At 35.8% G+C, this 17680-nt stretch overlaps 1 protein-coding gene across 2 annotated transcripts in view; it reads right to left on the reverse strand.

Annotated features, from left to right (window-relative positions):
• Positions 1–17680, reverse strand: part of LOC108967616 (acetylcholinesterase) — a 157334-nt gene that overhangs the window by 21512 nt on the left and 118142 nt on the right. For both annotated transcript variants that reach the window (XM_018931158.1, XM_018931157.1), the window contains 2 exons: positions 15209–15358; positions 1262–1425 (listed from right to left, as the gene is read on the reverse strand). In XM_018931158.1, coding sequence (XP_018786703.1) covers positions 1262–1425; positions 15209–15358 — 314 coding nt within the window. The remainder of the gene's footprint in view (positions 1–1261; positions 1426–15208; positions 15359–17680) is intronic.

Here is a 17680-nt window from a genome sequence, read left to right on the forward strand (position 1 = left end):
AATACACTGTTTTAAACTGGCGGACATGATTCCGGTGGAACTACTCAACTTAATGTCCACAAAATGCCTGGCTATCGTMSCCATATTTTTTATAATTTATTGACAATGTTATGGTAAAATTTATGTAAAAAAGCATGAGGAAAAATTTAAGAAAAAAGTTAATTATTTTTTCATTTATCAACATTTTTTCATGATTCTAGTAGGGACAATAACCATTCGCGTACTTTTTAATAATAAATTGGGATTTTGTGTTTCAGATGATCCACACATGAGAAATCGTGTCCGCCAGTGAAAAAACGCATCTTATTCACCCGGCCATTTTCCGACAGATGTCATCAAAAAATTCCGAAAAAATTTGTTTATACACTCCACGATATACTTCATAATATGTGAAAMAGGTTCCATTGTAGAATAAAAATTTCTATAAAAAAATATTAAAAATATAGGCCAGATTACCCTACTGACCCCTTAACGGCAAATATTTTTTAAATATTTTCTCAGCGTTTTCAAATACATACTTCTTGAACTTATTAATATACCACTTTACATAAAATAATCGTCAGCAATTTGATAAAATTATAAAAAATCAATTGCCACACACACACACATGCATACACAGTATATGTCAATTATGTGCATTGAAGAGTTTACTAAAGAAAAATTAGCAGAACTGCAATCAAATTTGCTGTTGGTTTGATAAGTTCGATTCGTTAGTTGAAGGAAATATGAAATTACGAAGAATATATAAAAATAAATAGATAAAAGGCAGGTAGTTATGAGAAGTAAATTTTAAAATGATTTTTGAAATTATGGAAATTATGGAAATTTAATTTAAACAAAAYTCAACTAACTTTGCTTATTTGCGCTTTAAAGTATGCTACAAAAATAAATAAAAGCATTTGCTTTAAAAGAATTAACTTTGCTGCCCACCGAGGCGTATGAGCAACACAAAAACCAAGCAAATACTTATAAGCACACAAACACATACATATATAAACTGTCTGCTACCATTCCGCTTGAAGAGTTTACAGTCGAAAACTGTTGCAATTAAAATTGCACTTCAAATACACTTGCGTCGGAAAATATACTTTCGAGTGCCGGCCACTCAACACTTTTTATTGCACGCCAAMCCATATTAATGCTCATAAAGCAACTAGTGCAAGTGTATGTGTGTGTGTGTGTTTGTCTTAGTGCTCGAATGCTGTATTGCTATATTATTAACACATTGAAAGTTTCATCAGCGGCGATCGCCAGTACTTACCCAGTTTTAGCAAATTCAATAACGGCATTCAGCATCCGCTTGCCCAGCTCTCGTTCGACTTGCCGATACTGTAGCGATGTATTCAATGGCTGACCGAAGAAGTACTCGATCTCATCGCCGTGCAGTACGCCCATCCACTCACCCCACAGGGAGGTGCTAGTGCGCTGAAAGCATATAAGAAAAATAAATCCATTGCAATATTGTGGGTTTTTATTGAGAAAAAACAAGTTTTATTTTAAAGTTAAAGATAATAACTAAATTTTGTATATATGTATGTCTTTGTAAGAACCTTAAAATTATTTATTCTTAAAGAATTTTTGAAAATTCTTAAAGCGAGTGAATAAAAGTGATATCTCAAATCACATTTATACAATTTTCCACCACCGTTATGTATAGCCGCAGCTTACACACATTTTATTTATATGTSTCTTTAGCTTACRTATACATATATATGTATTAAAAAAAACACATTTGTTTCTATTTCTGCTCTCACCAGTTAACTTTGTACTTGATTTTGCACTTAAGTCCTAAATTATTTGTTCGCTGCTTACCTGTCCATCTAAATTAATCAACTTCGAACTTTCGAACTTCCCTTCATCATTCCACGGGTAGAGCAGTGTCACAAATGGGTCGATTGTATTTACCTAATTTGTAATTTCTGCAGCTTTTCCTTTTGTTTACGTCTTACTCATACATATATATATTCTATTTAAGAAATTGCTCTACGAAATTGCCAACGGTTGATATGTGAACTTTAATTCTGGAGCATGTTTTTTAAGTTTTTCGTGAGAAAATTTAATATGATTTCTTTTTTTGCCAGATAAATCTCGAAAATTGTATATATACCTAAAAGCCTATCAATTTGCGTATTACTTTGAGATCGAATAATCGTACTCATGGACTAATTATTTTATGTACTGTACATTGAGATTTCATTCATTTGACCTCGCAGCTCTTGGAAAAAATATTAGTAATAAGTAATAATATGAATATGAGAGAATAATATTCATATTCTCTCATATTAATATTTCAACTACAACAAGAAACTTGGTATTTCCGTCTCCCATGGCAATCGGATTTAAGTAACCGGAACAGAACCGGATTTTTACCCGCCAAAGACTTCCAACTCGGCACCATGCTTCGAAATTACTTCAGCAATGTTTTGCTGCCGCTACAACAACAACAACAACAGCAACTTGGTATTTCAAACGTCCGAAAACAGACCCTCGTCACAGCCTACAAAACGACTAAATACATTGTTTGACATACCCAGAAACCCTTTCAAAGAACTAATCATCATAATCATAAAATCAATCAGCCTTTCGGAGCCTGCTTAGAACTTATAAGTCTCTCAATTCGTTAGAGAACCCACCACAATCCAAAGCAAAATTCAGATGTCAAGCAAATATTAAGGGTGTTACCAATAATTTCGTATACAAAGAAAGGCCAGTTATACTTTATAATTCATCTCTTATAAAATATGTTTTGTTCTTCGTTAGATATTCTCCTTAACAATCAACGCATATCAATTACTCATCGGATTAGTCGGATTACCAAGACATTGTTGCATTGCGAAGTGAATATTCGGTAAAATGGGGAGAATCTATTAAGGATGCCGAACTGTAAAGAAGATTTCTTACTGAAAAAAGTTAAGAATAGCGATCCATTCTAATAATATAGTTCATAATAACAATCGATCGAAATAAAAAATAGAAAGGTTAGTAAGAGCTTTCGTAAATACATATTTTAGGTTAAGTTGGGTTCAATCGCTGATCCAAGGAACGCACTTCGACTGCCATATGTAGTAAGGCACCGAACTATTAACCACAGTCAAGCGGCACTTATAGTATAGCGATCTCTGCGTACGAGATCAACTAGCTACTGGTGTAGGAGCATATATGACTATATATAGATAGCAGTATATATAACAGCTGAACACTTTATCAGATCATAACCAAATGCACCTTATTTGGGTGCCGGTTACAAAGGTATGGCTGGAAATGAACTGTCTGACGAGCTCGTCCGCTCCGCAGAATCCAACAAAATAATAGGATCTGAATCTTTTATTGCGATTGGTTCCCATACCATAAAGTAACTGCTCTGCAAGGATGAAAGAGTGCGAAGAGACAGCATAAAGACGCTTAGATATATCTTTAAAAAATAGCAACTAGCAGTATATTGGAATTTATTAATATGCAGAGGCTAGGAGAGTTGTTGGGACTTAAGAGAGGGCAAAATAGATCTAAGCTTGCGGTGCAATTATTATTTATTTATTTATCTATCTAAAGGTGAAACCTTAAAAAGAAAATCTTGTATCCGGATGATAAAAGATAAAATCCACGAAAGGCCTTGTGGTCCTACGAAATTACACGATTCGGTGGAATAGTCTTGATCTCGCATACACAGAACAATTAAGGAAACACAGAACAACCTAGGAAATACACAACATTCAAGGAAGGAGTGTTGAAATATTTCCACTTCGTCCTCTTCTGCACAGCTTCTGTAGCTGGCCTCCGGCAAGTTTATAAGCCTTACAGCATGAACGTCGATAGGACAATGCTCCATCAGAACCTCCACAACTAGGCAAAGACCAGCTTTACTGAGCGCAAAGAGCTTACTGAATCTCTGACGACCGACTTTGGGTCAAAAGCATTTTGCGCCGGCATATGAACTGATGGAAACCGGAAAACACAGAAATCCAGTAGCGAACACAAGAGACCGACAACGCCGATCCATCCCAATTCTATGTATTAGGGTACCTTTCTTTGCCATGTACCTGGGAATCCGCAGTGGTCTGGCATCGATGATGAGGTTGGCACTCCTTAATCAGCTTTGAACGCACAGTTATAAGAAATAAGAAATGAAAGCAATATCGACTTAAAAAACACTGCAATAGTTAATGAGTCTGAAACTGAAGTTAATAGAGAGAGAATATGCCACCAACCTTCATACAAGCTTTGACTACTCCATAAAGAAGCTTACTGTCTCTGTCTTTTACCGGGTTCAACCCTTTCAAAACTCTTTTGCTTGCATGTGTTCAGAGAAAAGGCCATCAGAGTTGAGTGAGTGTGCAGTATATGCAGTAGGGCGTTAAGTTCCATGGTTGGTGTGGAGCGCCACTGGTTGAATTGYACCGAAATTCCTTGCTCTCCACCGGACAAAGACTTCATCAAACGTAATGGGCTAGACTATGGCGCCGGAGAAYCAGATGACTATTTTYGGTGAGAGACCACACCTTTTGCCATCACSCGGCAGCCACGCTGGTAAAGTCTTTTCAGCGGATCGTTCGCGACCAAGATCAGAAGGTTATGATCACCAAATCTTGGAACAATGCACGTCCATATTTTGAGTATCATCCGCGATAACGATAATAACAATCAATTYTATTCTAGTTTCTCACATTGCACACAAAATGAAATTATATATATAAACTAAAATACCTCGACCTCTAAATTAAAMAAAAATGTGCGAAAAAGTCAAAATGTCACCACCGCTACAAGCAATTGCCTATGTGCAATGATCTGGTAACCTTAACTCAACCACATGTTGACCTGCGGCAATGTCGTTCACTGGCTGGACCAAACGAGTGCCTTCTCTTGCGATATCACTTACCCACATGTATGTCGAACAGTTAGGCAAACCACAGCCGGGACATATTACCGTTATAATATTTCTCGCATTTTCATTTAAGCTGCCAGCTCGTAAATATCCGACATGTTCGCATGGAAGTGTGGTTTGGCGTGTGCGCTTCGCTTCACTCCATATAACAAGGCTCTGAAGATTATGCGCTCGTTTGAGCTTACACACACGACAAAGTAAAGAGGTTAGCGACAATGCTCTCCAGGGGTACACTATAGCGGTGCGTRTGTTGGCTGCTTACTCTACGTAATCGAGGCAGCTGACTGGCAATGATGTGATATGGTAGTCGGTAGAGCATTAGTTTGCTTATATGTGTATGTATATATGTATGTACATCTTATCAGCAGCTATCCAGAAGCTATTAGTATGTGTTTATGTGAAGGTGTGTCGGTTGTTGGTTTCCCTGTATGTGTCAATACGCTCATACTCGCTCACAAAGTGTTTAYGTGCCTAAATGTATGCTATTAATTTAGCTTTTGCAGTAATTTAACTTATCTCCTTTAAGCATGCTTGCGCTGTCGCGTGTATTTCGACCACATATTATCGATATCAGTACATCAACGTTGAGACACATTGACCACTCCAAAGCCTGTCTCTTATACACATCTAGATGTGTATAAGAGACAGACATTGACCACTCCAAAGCCAGGCTTCCAGGAAATTGTTAAGGAACTTGCTTTAGCTGGCAAATTAGTTGATGACATCTCAACCGTTTAGTTGTGGTATGATTTTCACACATGATTACCACAAACAGGGAGTCCACACAACACCATCACCCACCTTGAGACCCAGCATTCTTTATTGGATAACATTCGATCGAATAGATCACATTCAGCTCGCAGTGAGGAAAAATAAAGCAGCCGAGGCTGAGAGTGTGTACGAAAACCGTAGAGAGTCAATTCAGCGCCGTTTGCAGAAACTTAAACTGATGTRTGGAACAACTTGACGCATTTTACGTCGAAATCTTAAATTACAAAGAAAGAAGCCGTTCGAACTTCCCAACGAACATCTTTTCGCTATATGGGCTCTTGAAATGTTGCAAGAAATCCCACGTTTTCGAGCCAAATTTTGTTCAGTGATAATGGGCCCATTTCTGACTCAATGGGAACGTAAGCAAGAAAAATTGCCGCATTTCGGGTGAAGAGTAACCTGTAGAGATACAAGAGCTACCATTTCGCATTTCGGGTGAAGAGTAACCTGTAGAGATACAAGAGCTACCATTTCATGCAGAATAAGCAACGGTTTGCAATCATCGGTCCATATTTCATCAAATATGAAACGCTAAAAACGTAACCCTCAATGTCGACCGTTATTGCGCCATGATAACCGTTTTGGTTTCAACAAGACGGCGCTACTTCCCGGACATCACATCAATCAATAGATTTATTGATAGAATACCTCAGTGTAGAGGTAATTTCAGATTTTGGACTGATCGATTGGCCACAGAGATCATGTGATATAACACCATTGGACAATAACGCTTCGATTCAGGCATTGGAGCAAAACATCACGCATGTCATTTTCCAGTTACCAGTCGAGAATTGAACTCAACAGATGGACCATCTGAGACGTAGCCACGGCCAAACCTTCAAAAAATAAATACCAAACGATGTTCTTTCGAATGATAATGAACATTTTCCATTAAATTTACAGTTTCTGTGTTTTATCTCTAAAAAAATAGGGAACCTCGAAATATATCACGCTTTAATTGTTCCAAAAAAASTTATGCCTAAGCCTAGTGAGATATTTTGTGAATCTACAACAATTTACAGATTTCGAATATACATATGTATGTATTATCAAAGCATGTCAAAACTGAAAAAAAAAATACAACTTTTGGGAAAACATGTTGAGAGTAGGTTTGTGACTTGCTATCTCATTAACTAACATGTTTGCGATTGAAGTGCTTTCTAGAGCATGTTTCTAACATGCCCAAATTAAATATATTACTAAATAAGTCGATTTTTTAAACCGCGAAGGAAGATGACCGCCTCAATTTTACGCACACAAAAGCATATTTTTACAAAACAATMCAATATTGACTCAGAAGACTTTTGCAAAAATGTCTCTCCTTCAGATATTTACAAGCATATCGGAGGGAAAACGTTACATGGAAAACTTAGATAAATAAATTATGGATCTTCAGCTTTAAAAATATTAATACTTCATTAAACTCTAACCATAAGTACTTGACCTCCGAGGCAATCCCCTGACAAGCCATTAAAATCAATGCAAACTCCACGACCAATGAATATGAAAATCGTCGCACATAAATATTCCGGACAGCTGGCAATTTAATGTATTCATTAAGTTTACGTTGATAGCGCAACGAGGAATTGGCGTGATTTGAACAAAAAAACATTAAAAAAGAATCAAACAAAATATCAGCTACGAACAACAGACAGGAATGCGTGGCATTGCGTGAGTTATGCGTTRGAGAACGACCGGCCCCTGGACAGAGCACCAGATCAGGATGCGACGTGACTACGCGCAAAGTGTGTGRAGTRAAGAGACAATCGATACAGCGAAAAAAAAACGACAATGGCACACAGCAAGTGGCATAGGCAATGCGATACAATGTCACAGCAGTGAGAATTTCGGTCATTGTCCTTGACCATAATTATGACAATGAACACACCTTCCCACACACACACACATAAATACACGCTCATAAACATAAACACACATAAAAGGGCCCACCTTCGCCCAGAAAGCAATCAGCAAACAAACTAAACAACTTGCTGYCCATCACACCACGCGCCCCCCACCCAAAATTGGAACCAACTACCACTGCGCTTATCGCGCTACTTGTATGGCTATTTTATTTTGTTGACCCACAAGCGACAACCAACCAARCAACCAGCCGGGGTTGAGAGCTAGCTAATAATGCACGAGTTTGTTTGTTTGTGAGTTTTTAGCCCAGTTTTGTGACCGACGAACGCACCCAGAAGTCACCGGGGCGCATTCAGGACATTCAGCACAAATTCAAAGGCAGACCAGTTTACCGCGCAAGCGCTGAATGGCGAAAGTAAAACATTGGCATATATAATGTGTCCTCACCCTTTACTTGTAATGACACTCTAATTTAAATAAGTATGCACATACATATATATGTACACATATGAGTGTTTGTGCATATTTGTGCTAGAATTATGTGATTAGTTTGGCTTGCGTGCGTTGCAAGCACGTGTCCATAGCTCTGGGACTAAACATTAGTAGAGACTATTTATTACATATATGTGTGTAGGTGTGCACCAGAAAGGCGGATATATGCATGTGGCAGGCTTTATCAGCTCGTGTCTTCGAGAAATGGTATGGTGCTCAAAATTGTCTAGTCAAGATAACACTTTAATCTTTTGAAAAAAAAAGTTTCCCGTTCGCAACCTCGTTGGACCTGACCAGTTTAGCATTAGACCTAGAATGACTTTTTTTAAGCAGGTAAGATATTAAACCTTCAGAATAACTGTAACTTGCAGTTTATCGAGATTGCATTTATACCGAACCTGTGATCTCCACAAAATTCAGCAAACTTGATAAATGTAGGACTCGAACTAAAGGTGATTCAAGTAAAAAACTTAATACTCATGGATGTTAAAGACTAAATTATTTTCTCTCATGTGATTTCTTCAAACAAAGCTGCTGGTTGAAGCGTGCCATCCGAATATATGGCGACATGCCATTTGCTAAGTGATTAAACCATAGCAAATAAAAGCAATGAGAAAGGAAAATACCTTCTCTACACAGAAAAGAGCAAAATAGGATAAATTGATGATTAAGCTCCAATTCGGTGCTGTGTGTTAGGCTTCCTATCTTTGCCTCCTTAGAAGAAAGAGAACTAAGACAGCGATTGTTGGAAAACTTGCTGGAAGAAAATAAACGTTAATAAGACAGCTTTATTTCTATCATTGACTATGGAAAATCCTTAATGAGCATAAACTTCCCAAAGATATGATTTATTAAGCCGAAACCGTTATCCAGAAATAAGATTTTTATGTCGGCTTAACACATAAAAATATATACTCCTCAGTGAAAGTGGTTATATGGTTGGAAAAGTAATGTCCATCAATCTATACTAAATGTTTAGCTAAATGGTTTATTAAACGTTTTACTGGACTGGACATTATTATTCAAGTTGTGGCTTTAGTAATACAGCGGTGGATCCCCCGCATAATTCTATTCTTCAATTCACAGCCGTCCTTCTAGAAATCGTTCAAGCACTGACAAAAATAAGCGAATGGAAGAATAGAACGACTGAAAGGCTTAGCACTCCTCAACTTAAACTACGACATTGTTGTGGAACCAGAAGAAGTATTTGGACCAAAACCAGTATAGACTAATTAAAATAGGGATGAATAACAAAAAAACCTTACAAAGCGAATTGACATCAATGTATTGCTGCTGAATCACAATGAAATCGATTCATCTATAAAACTGACATTTATTGGTGATGTCTCTTAAGACAATATCAAGCGAAAACCCTCGCTATTAAAGCGCAGTGAGTCGGTATCAAGGTAAACTAAGCTAGCATTAACGAAAAGGAAGGTGAGATTGGCACTACCTTCTAAAGGAAAAATCGTCTAGTAGCGAGTAGCTTTGGCCATTTGGAGAAGAATTATGTTACATTAGGAGAACGCCAGGCAACACACATCGATAGTGACTCGTCAGAAATACCAGAAACTTGGTTATAGTCCAGAATTGACACAAACCGAAGTGAAGAATTTTGCTGGTAAAAAATCTAACTATCCTACTTTTTTGTCAATAAATACAAGAGTTTCTATGAGAAATGTCTCATGAAATTACCTTCAAAATGACAATAAGTTATCGAACAAAACCTTGGATAGATGAACTAAATCGAACCATTCCAACTATGGCAAATAGAAACACTTTTAGTTTAATGGAAAAGTGTCGGATTTATGTTTATTAGACCTTAAATATTCAGATTATTCCGTGAAGTCTTATAAATTCTAAAACGCTTGCGAAAAGAGCTTCATGCATATTAAATTTTAAAAATTCCGATACTGTCAAGCAGAAATTTCTATATTTTCACTTTTTACCAGAATTCGAGCATACTTAAAAAAAAAAAAACAATGTTTCCAGTGATTTCGGCACTTAAATAAATCAAAGTTATTCACCGAGATATGTATCTATAAGACTATTCACACTTTTATTGATTATTAGTAAAATTTCTGTGGAACCCTATCATTAGTTTACTATAGCAATTTGTTTACAAAACACACACGTATACCTTTCATTTACATGTTACAATTCACTAAGGTTTACATGAAATTCCACAAAAGCTTTTATTCCTTCGCCGCGGCCAACTGTGTCAAGGTGATGTCGAAGAAGTAACAGCTGTCATTTAGTCACAAGCCACCCCCAAATGGCCAGAAAAAGTTCATTGCTTTGTACCCAAGCTTGGAATGTGTCACTCATTTAATATTTCTTGTCTTTGAAATGCAAGCATTTTGTGTACTTGCATCGGATACGTATTTATTTGTGTGTGTGTGCTTGCTTATTCATATCCGTAGATGTAGTGTATCCCCTTTGGGCGGCATACATTTTTGCTGGCAGAACATTTGATCAAGTCATACTGGCTTGGAGGAAACATTGCAGCTTGGCGTACTAATGCTTAATGGCTGATAAATGAGTCAGTGAGAAATTTTATGAATTTAAAATTTTTGAACAAATGAGAAAATGCAATTATAATTTTATTTTTTCGTATTCTCAATTTGTTAAATAAAAAAAATAAATAAATAAATTTGTTTATTAAAAATTTAAATTACATATGTTTTTACAAAACATGCAAAAGAAACTTTTTTTAATTTAAAAATGTTTTTTTTTCGAAAAGTCAAAGAATTATATAAATATACAAATTATTTAAACATTTAAACCTACATTTAAAAAAAACTTTATATATTAAATATTTAATAATATTAAAACAAAATTTATTTGAAACAACTTTACATTCCTACAGGGAATTTGAAGCGTTTGCAAAAGTAAATATCACTTGTCATTTAAGTACCTAGTGGACGCTCATAGATTATTAAGTGTACATCTATTATTCTTATATCTACATAAATATATTTTACTATTTTAAAAGCCGGTTAACTTGAATAAATAAATATTAAATTAACGTGGTTCTGCCTGCAGTTGGAGGACAAATAGTAAATATATACATACGTATAGGAACAAGTATATATCAGTATTTTTATATCCGTAGAAATGTCGAAAGAAATGGACAATGTGTAAAAAATACTTCCGACATAACGTGGCTTTACTTACAATTCATGAAAAAGTCTTCATTTTCATTTAATTTTCCTCTCAAGTTTTGTTCATATTTTTGAAAACTCAATACTTTTTATTTCAAAAGGGTGGCAACTATCTATTACATATATGCTTCTTTATCTTTTAAGAGAAAAATTATTCCGTTAATCATTTTCCTTCAATTTGTTTGTTCTTTTTTTTTAAACTCAATATTTTTTATTTTTCAAACAGGTGGCAACCACCTCCGACCAAAATTTTTCAATAACACGTTCGTTAAAAATGTTCCATAAAATTTCCTCCGCAGTTATGTGTGCATATTTTTGCAAAGATAATATTTTTTTAAATTTCTAACTGGTGGCAACTGTCTTTCAAAATGTAAATGCTTCTTTGTATGTTGAGAGAAAAAAGTGTTCAGTGAAAATACTTTTACATTATACATTTACATCCACATTTTGAAAACTCAATATTTTTTGTAAATATCAAACAGGTGGCAACTGCCTACCACATAAATGCCTCTTTGTATGTTATGAGAAACAGACTGTTCCACGAAAATTCTTAATCCTATTCCTCTACATTTTTGTGTCCTTTTTTTAAAGTCAATATTTTTTATATTTCAAACAGGTGGCAACTACCTCCGACATCAATTCTTCAACAATTGCGATTACTGATATCACAAAAATATAACAGGTGGCAACTTTCAAAAAAAATAATAATCTCCTTTTACTTAATTTACAATGGCGTATTTTCTCACATGGGTTTAAAATTTTTTTTGCCAAAAATTTTCATTTAAATTTATAAACACACCAAAAGTTATATCGAATAAATCAAACAAAGTACACAAATCGATTGAGCCTACAGCTTGGTGATCCTAAGTATACCACTATAAATTTAATTGAATACAAGGTATAGACAGTTGGCAAAACTCCTAAAAAGTATTTTGAACTGTTTAGTCTTAAAAATTTTCAACGTAGAGAATACCATATTTTTAGAGCTTTTTCGTTAAACACCTTCCTGGCTTAAAAATTTAAAACAGCTGACAACCCTTTAGCTTTGTATTTCATTTCTGTTTTAAACCAAAATTTAAGAAAAAGTTAGCAAAACGATATAACTTTCCCCCTGGATATTTGGATCAACCACTCTAATCGTGACAGACTTTTGTTGCGTAACATAATTTCGTTGCTTTTCTCAAAACCATTCAAAAATTAATTAAAAAATAAAAAATTTTACTCTAATTTTTAAGTAAATCGCAAGTGCCAAGTGATTACATGCATACACATGTAAATAAATGTATACACACCAATGTATGTACATATAAGAACAGGTGAGTATCCTGTCACTTGTCAGCACACTTATGATAGCACTGCATGTTGAGGGCACACACGCACAGCAAGTATGTCACCAGCGTGCGAATATGTGCCGTTATGCATACGTTTGTGTATTTGCTCAGATAGTTGTGTACATTTCATTAATAATTACATTGTGTAAATAAACTTTCTTATTTGCCTTATTTTTGCTACCAACGGTCCGAGCAAATAGTGCAGTATGACGAGCGAAAGGCAAAGCCACTGTCACACACACACACCCACAAATGCAGTTGTCAGTAAGTAACATGTATTCGTTCATAGCAATACCGCTATCTGCGGGCCTTACACTTTGGCCTTCTCGCTTTATTCATTGCTTCTCTGGCGCTTTTCACCACACAATTTAGCTTTCAATGGAAATGAAAAAATACAGCACAGCTGCTCGTTTTCTCAATAGCACCCTTGAAGATACACAGTGTCAGCAATTTCAATGGACTCACAGACCCACAGACCTATAGGCAGCACGTGGACACGTTTGTTGAAAAGCCCAAATAAGCATGTAAGTATAAATGTGTATGTGTGTGTGTGAGCATGTATGTTACCGTTTAGTTTGCGTTGGTAATTGCATCGAACAACAACAAACAAAAACTCACAGCCAGTAGCTTGAAAATGTGGCATTTTAAATTGCAAAGATGTCAATACCAACAAGTGTTCATTTACACGAGCCGAGCAGTGGGTTTCATTTGGCACTTGAATTGTGTATGTATGTGCGAGTTTCCGTTGGTTTTTTATGCGGAAAAAATAGCTAAAATTTCAACTGACTTTGACTGATATGTGCGGAGCTGTTAAAAAAAAAAATAATATTATATTCGTTCTTTCGTTTCCCTAATCGTATTTCCGATTATAGCTGAGAAGCTTCTTATAACAGACTAGCGATTTGGAGGATATAAGAGCGCTAAAAATCACCTCAGTGTGCCAACCAACATTAAATTATTTGAAGATAAGGGAGCTCGAACTCATCACACATTCCACTACGACCAGGTTGAGGTCTGTAGAACACTAAAAAAGGTATCTTAAATTTCATTTACTTTAAAACTCAAAATACAAATTAATCAAATAATTCAATAACCGCATCCGACCGCTGATTATTCAAGGCCCTTTTGGTATCGAGGAAAGTTCCCTGCGGTAATCTTTGCTTATAACCCTAACACCTTCAGAAGAGAGAATAGTTTTAGAATTATTATTTATGAATATGTGACCTGGTCTACGGAAAGGGGGCTTAGGTGTCAAAAAATCCTAAAAATTAATTTCACTTTTTAGTTGATTCGGATGGAAGATGAGATTTTTAACAGCTGTTTCCCAGAAAACTAGTTTTCGCACGTTAGCTCCCTTTTCGTAGACCAGGTCACATATACTGCTTCAGCTTTCTAAAACGAGCTGAGTTTTCCAGAAATTAAAGAACCCATTGAGACTTTAAAGAAGTAAGCTTTCTAAAAAGTCGTATTCCTGATAACTTGGATCACTGCGTCACAGAGGCTACTCTTTCTGGTGTTTTTTCTGCTCACATACCGACGAGGGATATGTGGATGAGGAGCAGTTGCTGGAGAAGAGGCGCAGTGAATTTTTTCTCAAATGAGTTGAAGCTAGGAGGCAACATTGGAAGGCTAATATTAAGTAAGCTAAGTAGAGATTTTTTTTTTTCAGAATGAGACCAAGTTGCGTCTCTATTGACGCCTCGCGTTCTAGACCTGAAGCCGTGAGCTTAGCATGCACTGGCCGACGATCCGCTCCTTCGCGACTGCATAATCTTTTGGCCAAGAGTAAAGCATAGGAAATCTAATGAACTATTTGCCCGTAACAAAGTTGATGTTGTCGCAATCGTAGGCACCATCTAACAGGCAATCCATGCGGTGGGGCTAAAAATATTTTCGGATGCTAGCTGACAGAGTTGCATGGTGGAGGCTGAGAGGCAAACATACAGGCATTTTCTCCTCCATTGTCCAGCCATTGTTAGAGAAAGGTTGAACCATGTAGGTAGTATTACTTTTGGCGAGCCAGGAAACTTAGCTGAAAATGACATTAGTTGTCTCAAAAAATTTGTGATTTGCTCAAAGCGCTTTGTCCATTCGTAAAGGTGTTATGAATTATTATAAGAGAATTTTATATACCGCAACGGATCGACGTTCTAAGTTCTTTAAGTCCGATCCGTGTTGGTATCGACCTCGTAACCAAACATCGTGTACGTGTGTGAATTACCTTCACTCGACTTGCATATTTTGTCAAAAATCATGTTTTGTAGACCCTATAAGTTTAGTCGAATCAACAAGGTTAGTTATAGTGCAGAACTTCCCATAGAATTTAGTGAGGTTCGAATGTTACGTATACGCACCGTCAACCAAAAAAAAATATTAAATCGGTAAATATTGTTAATATTTTTAAAATATTAGGCAAACTGAGATCAACGGTAATATCAAAGTTAAAATTTTCTTTACTGTGGACTCTTTAAAAAAAAGTATGAATATTTATTATTTCTTGTGAGTTTAGTAAATTTAGTAACAACTCTCACAACAGATGCCACCGAATAAAAGCACCTTTACTACTTTTGCTTTTTAGGCCATGACGAAATATAGTTATGTAACAATATACTTAAAAAATAAAAAATATATATTTTTAGTTATAATTCTAAAATGTTTCCTCCAGTGTCAACTTATAAAAAGTGTAAAATTAAATTTTCGTTACTTACGTGTGTAAAATAGTAATAGTGCACGGAAGCTCCCCGTTCGGCCAACGCTTGGGCATACTCATTAGTTGGGCAGGTGAAGAAGTGGTCGCCAACTGCGCGTCCGATTTGCTGCTGATTCTCCAAACCGGGATTACCAACCCAGCTGGTGTGCTGCAAGTGCCAAATAAATGAAATCATCGAAAACGATTATTGAAATATTAGTTTAATTATTACTTTAATACAAATAACTATATGATTGAACAGAAAATTGATTTTATTTAAATTATTTTTGACAATAAAAAAGAATACGCAAAAGCAAGATATGTACATATATAATAATATGTATATAATATTATTTTTATAGCGGTAACAACAAAAACTCATTTCACACACAAAGAACAAAAAAAAAAAATTCTTGCCTTTGCTCATATCAATTAGGAAATTTAGCCGCAGTACTTATTTAATTCAGTTCAATTAAAATTTCCATACCAAAAGCTGCACACCTGAAGTGTAATCATTGCAAGTAATTTGACTCTATAACCAATTATTATCTTATTAAATAAATCGATAGCAAAAACCACAACGGCAAATTGCTGCAATAAGCAGTCCATTTAATAAATCAACAAATTAAAATTTAAAATGTTTCTGCATAACACTTACGTATAACAAAAACAATATGCAACAACAACAATGTGTCGCATTACCAATGACGTACGCTGCATTTATTTACTCGTATAAATATGTGCAAATATTGGTCAGTGACTGGTCGTTGGTCACATTGGTCATTATTGGACATGTTCGGTATGCCACCGAGTTGACCGCGTTAAAGTAATTACTGCACAATGATCCGGTAAGTGACATACTTTTTTTGTATGCAAAGACAAGTTGTAATGTGAAAATTTATTGATATATTTGAAGTTGACTAGAAAGCATTATTACAAAGTGATAGCTTCCCTAGAGAACTCTGTTATTGTGATAACTTGAATTTTTATTTACATACATGTAAATATTTCCATTGAGTCCAATTTTTGATGAATCGTTCGAACATTTCCACAAGAAAAAGTTTAACGGTGTGATATCGCTTGATCTTAGTAGCCAATCGATCGACCCAAAACGGGAAATTATCTGCTCAGGAAGTGTCAACAAGATCATGAGCTTCAATTTCAGGCATCAAATAGTCGGTTATTATAGCGCGATAACGGACGCCATTGGCGGTACAGTTACACTTTTTTTCAGGATAAAATGGAAGATCTCTCCAGGTTTCTCCTCGTCCCAAATGCGGTAATTTTGCTTGTTTACATGCCCTTTGAACCAGAAATGGGCCTGATCGCTGAACAAAATTTGGCTGAAAACCATCGTATTTTCTTGGAACTTTCCAAGAGCCCATACAGCGAAGCGATGTCGAGTGGATTCAGTTCTTGCACGCTTTCAATTTCAATTTAAGATTTCAGTTGTTATACTTACTTAGACAAAATCAGTAATTTTTCCATCCATATAGTCTATCTAATAGTAACAATCAGCAGTTACACTTGCTTGTTCTCTTCGTTTGAAGTTTTTTCTAACTTGTTTGAAAATTCGTCAGCTGATTGCTATTTTATCAATGCATACAACCAAATTTACAGTCTGGACAGCAACCGGCAGAGTTAAAAGCGAGCAGATTGGTAGTGTGGACAACAACCCGGAGAGATGCATTTCAGTTCCAACTCGATCTCGGTACGATGAAGAATTAATGTAGTAAAGCAATATTCTTATTTTGTATTGTAAGTCGCATTTAATCGAGCAAAGGCCGATTAATTGAACAATTAGCTCCTGTCCCGAAAGGTTAAGAGGTTGATTGCCAAGGTGTGTTCCGAAGTGAACAGGTCTTTTTGAATCTAGCGCCCCCTGGTGGCACCATCCATATGTCGACTGGTGCGTTAGAATCTGCCATGTTTGGCAATTGTGCAGTGAGAATTTCATGAGATTTCATAAATTGGAAGTGAAATTATTGCGCTTTAAGTGTCAGTATGTTTGTGTTATCGATGTCAAGATGAGCTTCGAACAAAGAGCCAACATTAAAATTGCTCAGAATCCAACATTCGAAGGACATCATTATTTGACCAAAAATCACATTTTAACCATTAACCACTCCCCGTATTCATCTGATATGGCACCGTGCGACTTCTTCCTTTTTGGAAAAATGCGAAAGCGTTATGCAGACGAAAGGGCCATTCAAAAGGCTTGCGCGGTCGTACTGTCGTACGTCGAAAAAACCATTTGTTCTGTTTTCTTTTCTTTTTTAAGCCTGTATACATTGTGTCGCTTTAATTCATGGCAGTGATCGAATAACTTCTTAGAAACAAATTTCATGTTTTGAATAATCGAGTCATTCATTAATCGATTAAGTAAGTTCGGTTGGGTATGTATTTTGTACATTATCAGAAAGTAGATAATTTTTTTATTTTATTAAAAATATCTGAAATTTAGACTGACATTTTTTTTTTTAATTATTAT

Source organism: Bactrocera latifrons, unplaced genomic scaffold (assembly GCF_001853355.1).
Source record: "Bactrocera latifrons isolate USDA-ARS-PBARC rearing strain unplaced genomic scaffold, ASM185335v1 scaffold_192, whole genome shotgun sequence".
NCBI classification, from domain to species: domain Eukaryota; kingdom Metazoa; phylum Arthropoda; class Insecta; order Diptera; family Tephritidae; genus Bactrocera; species Bactrocera latifrons.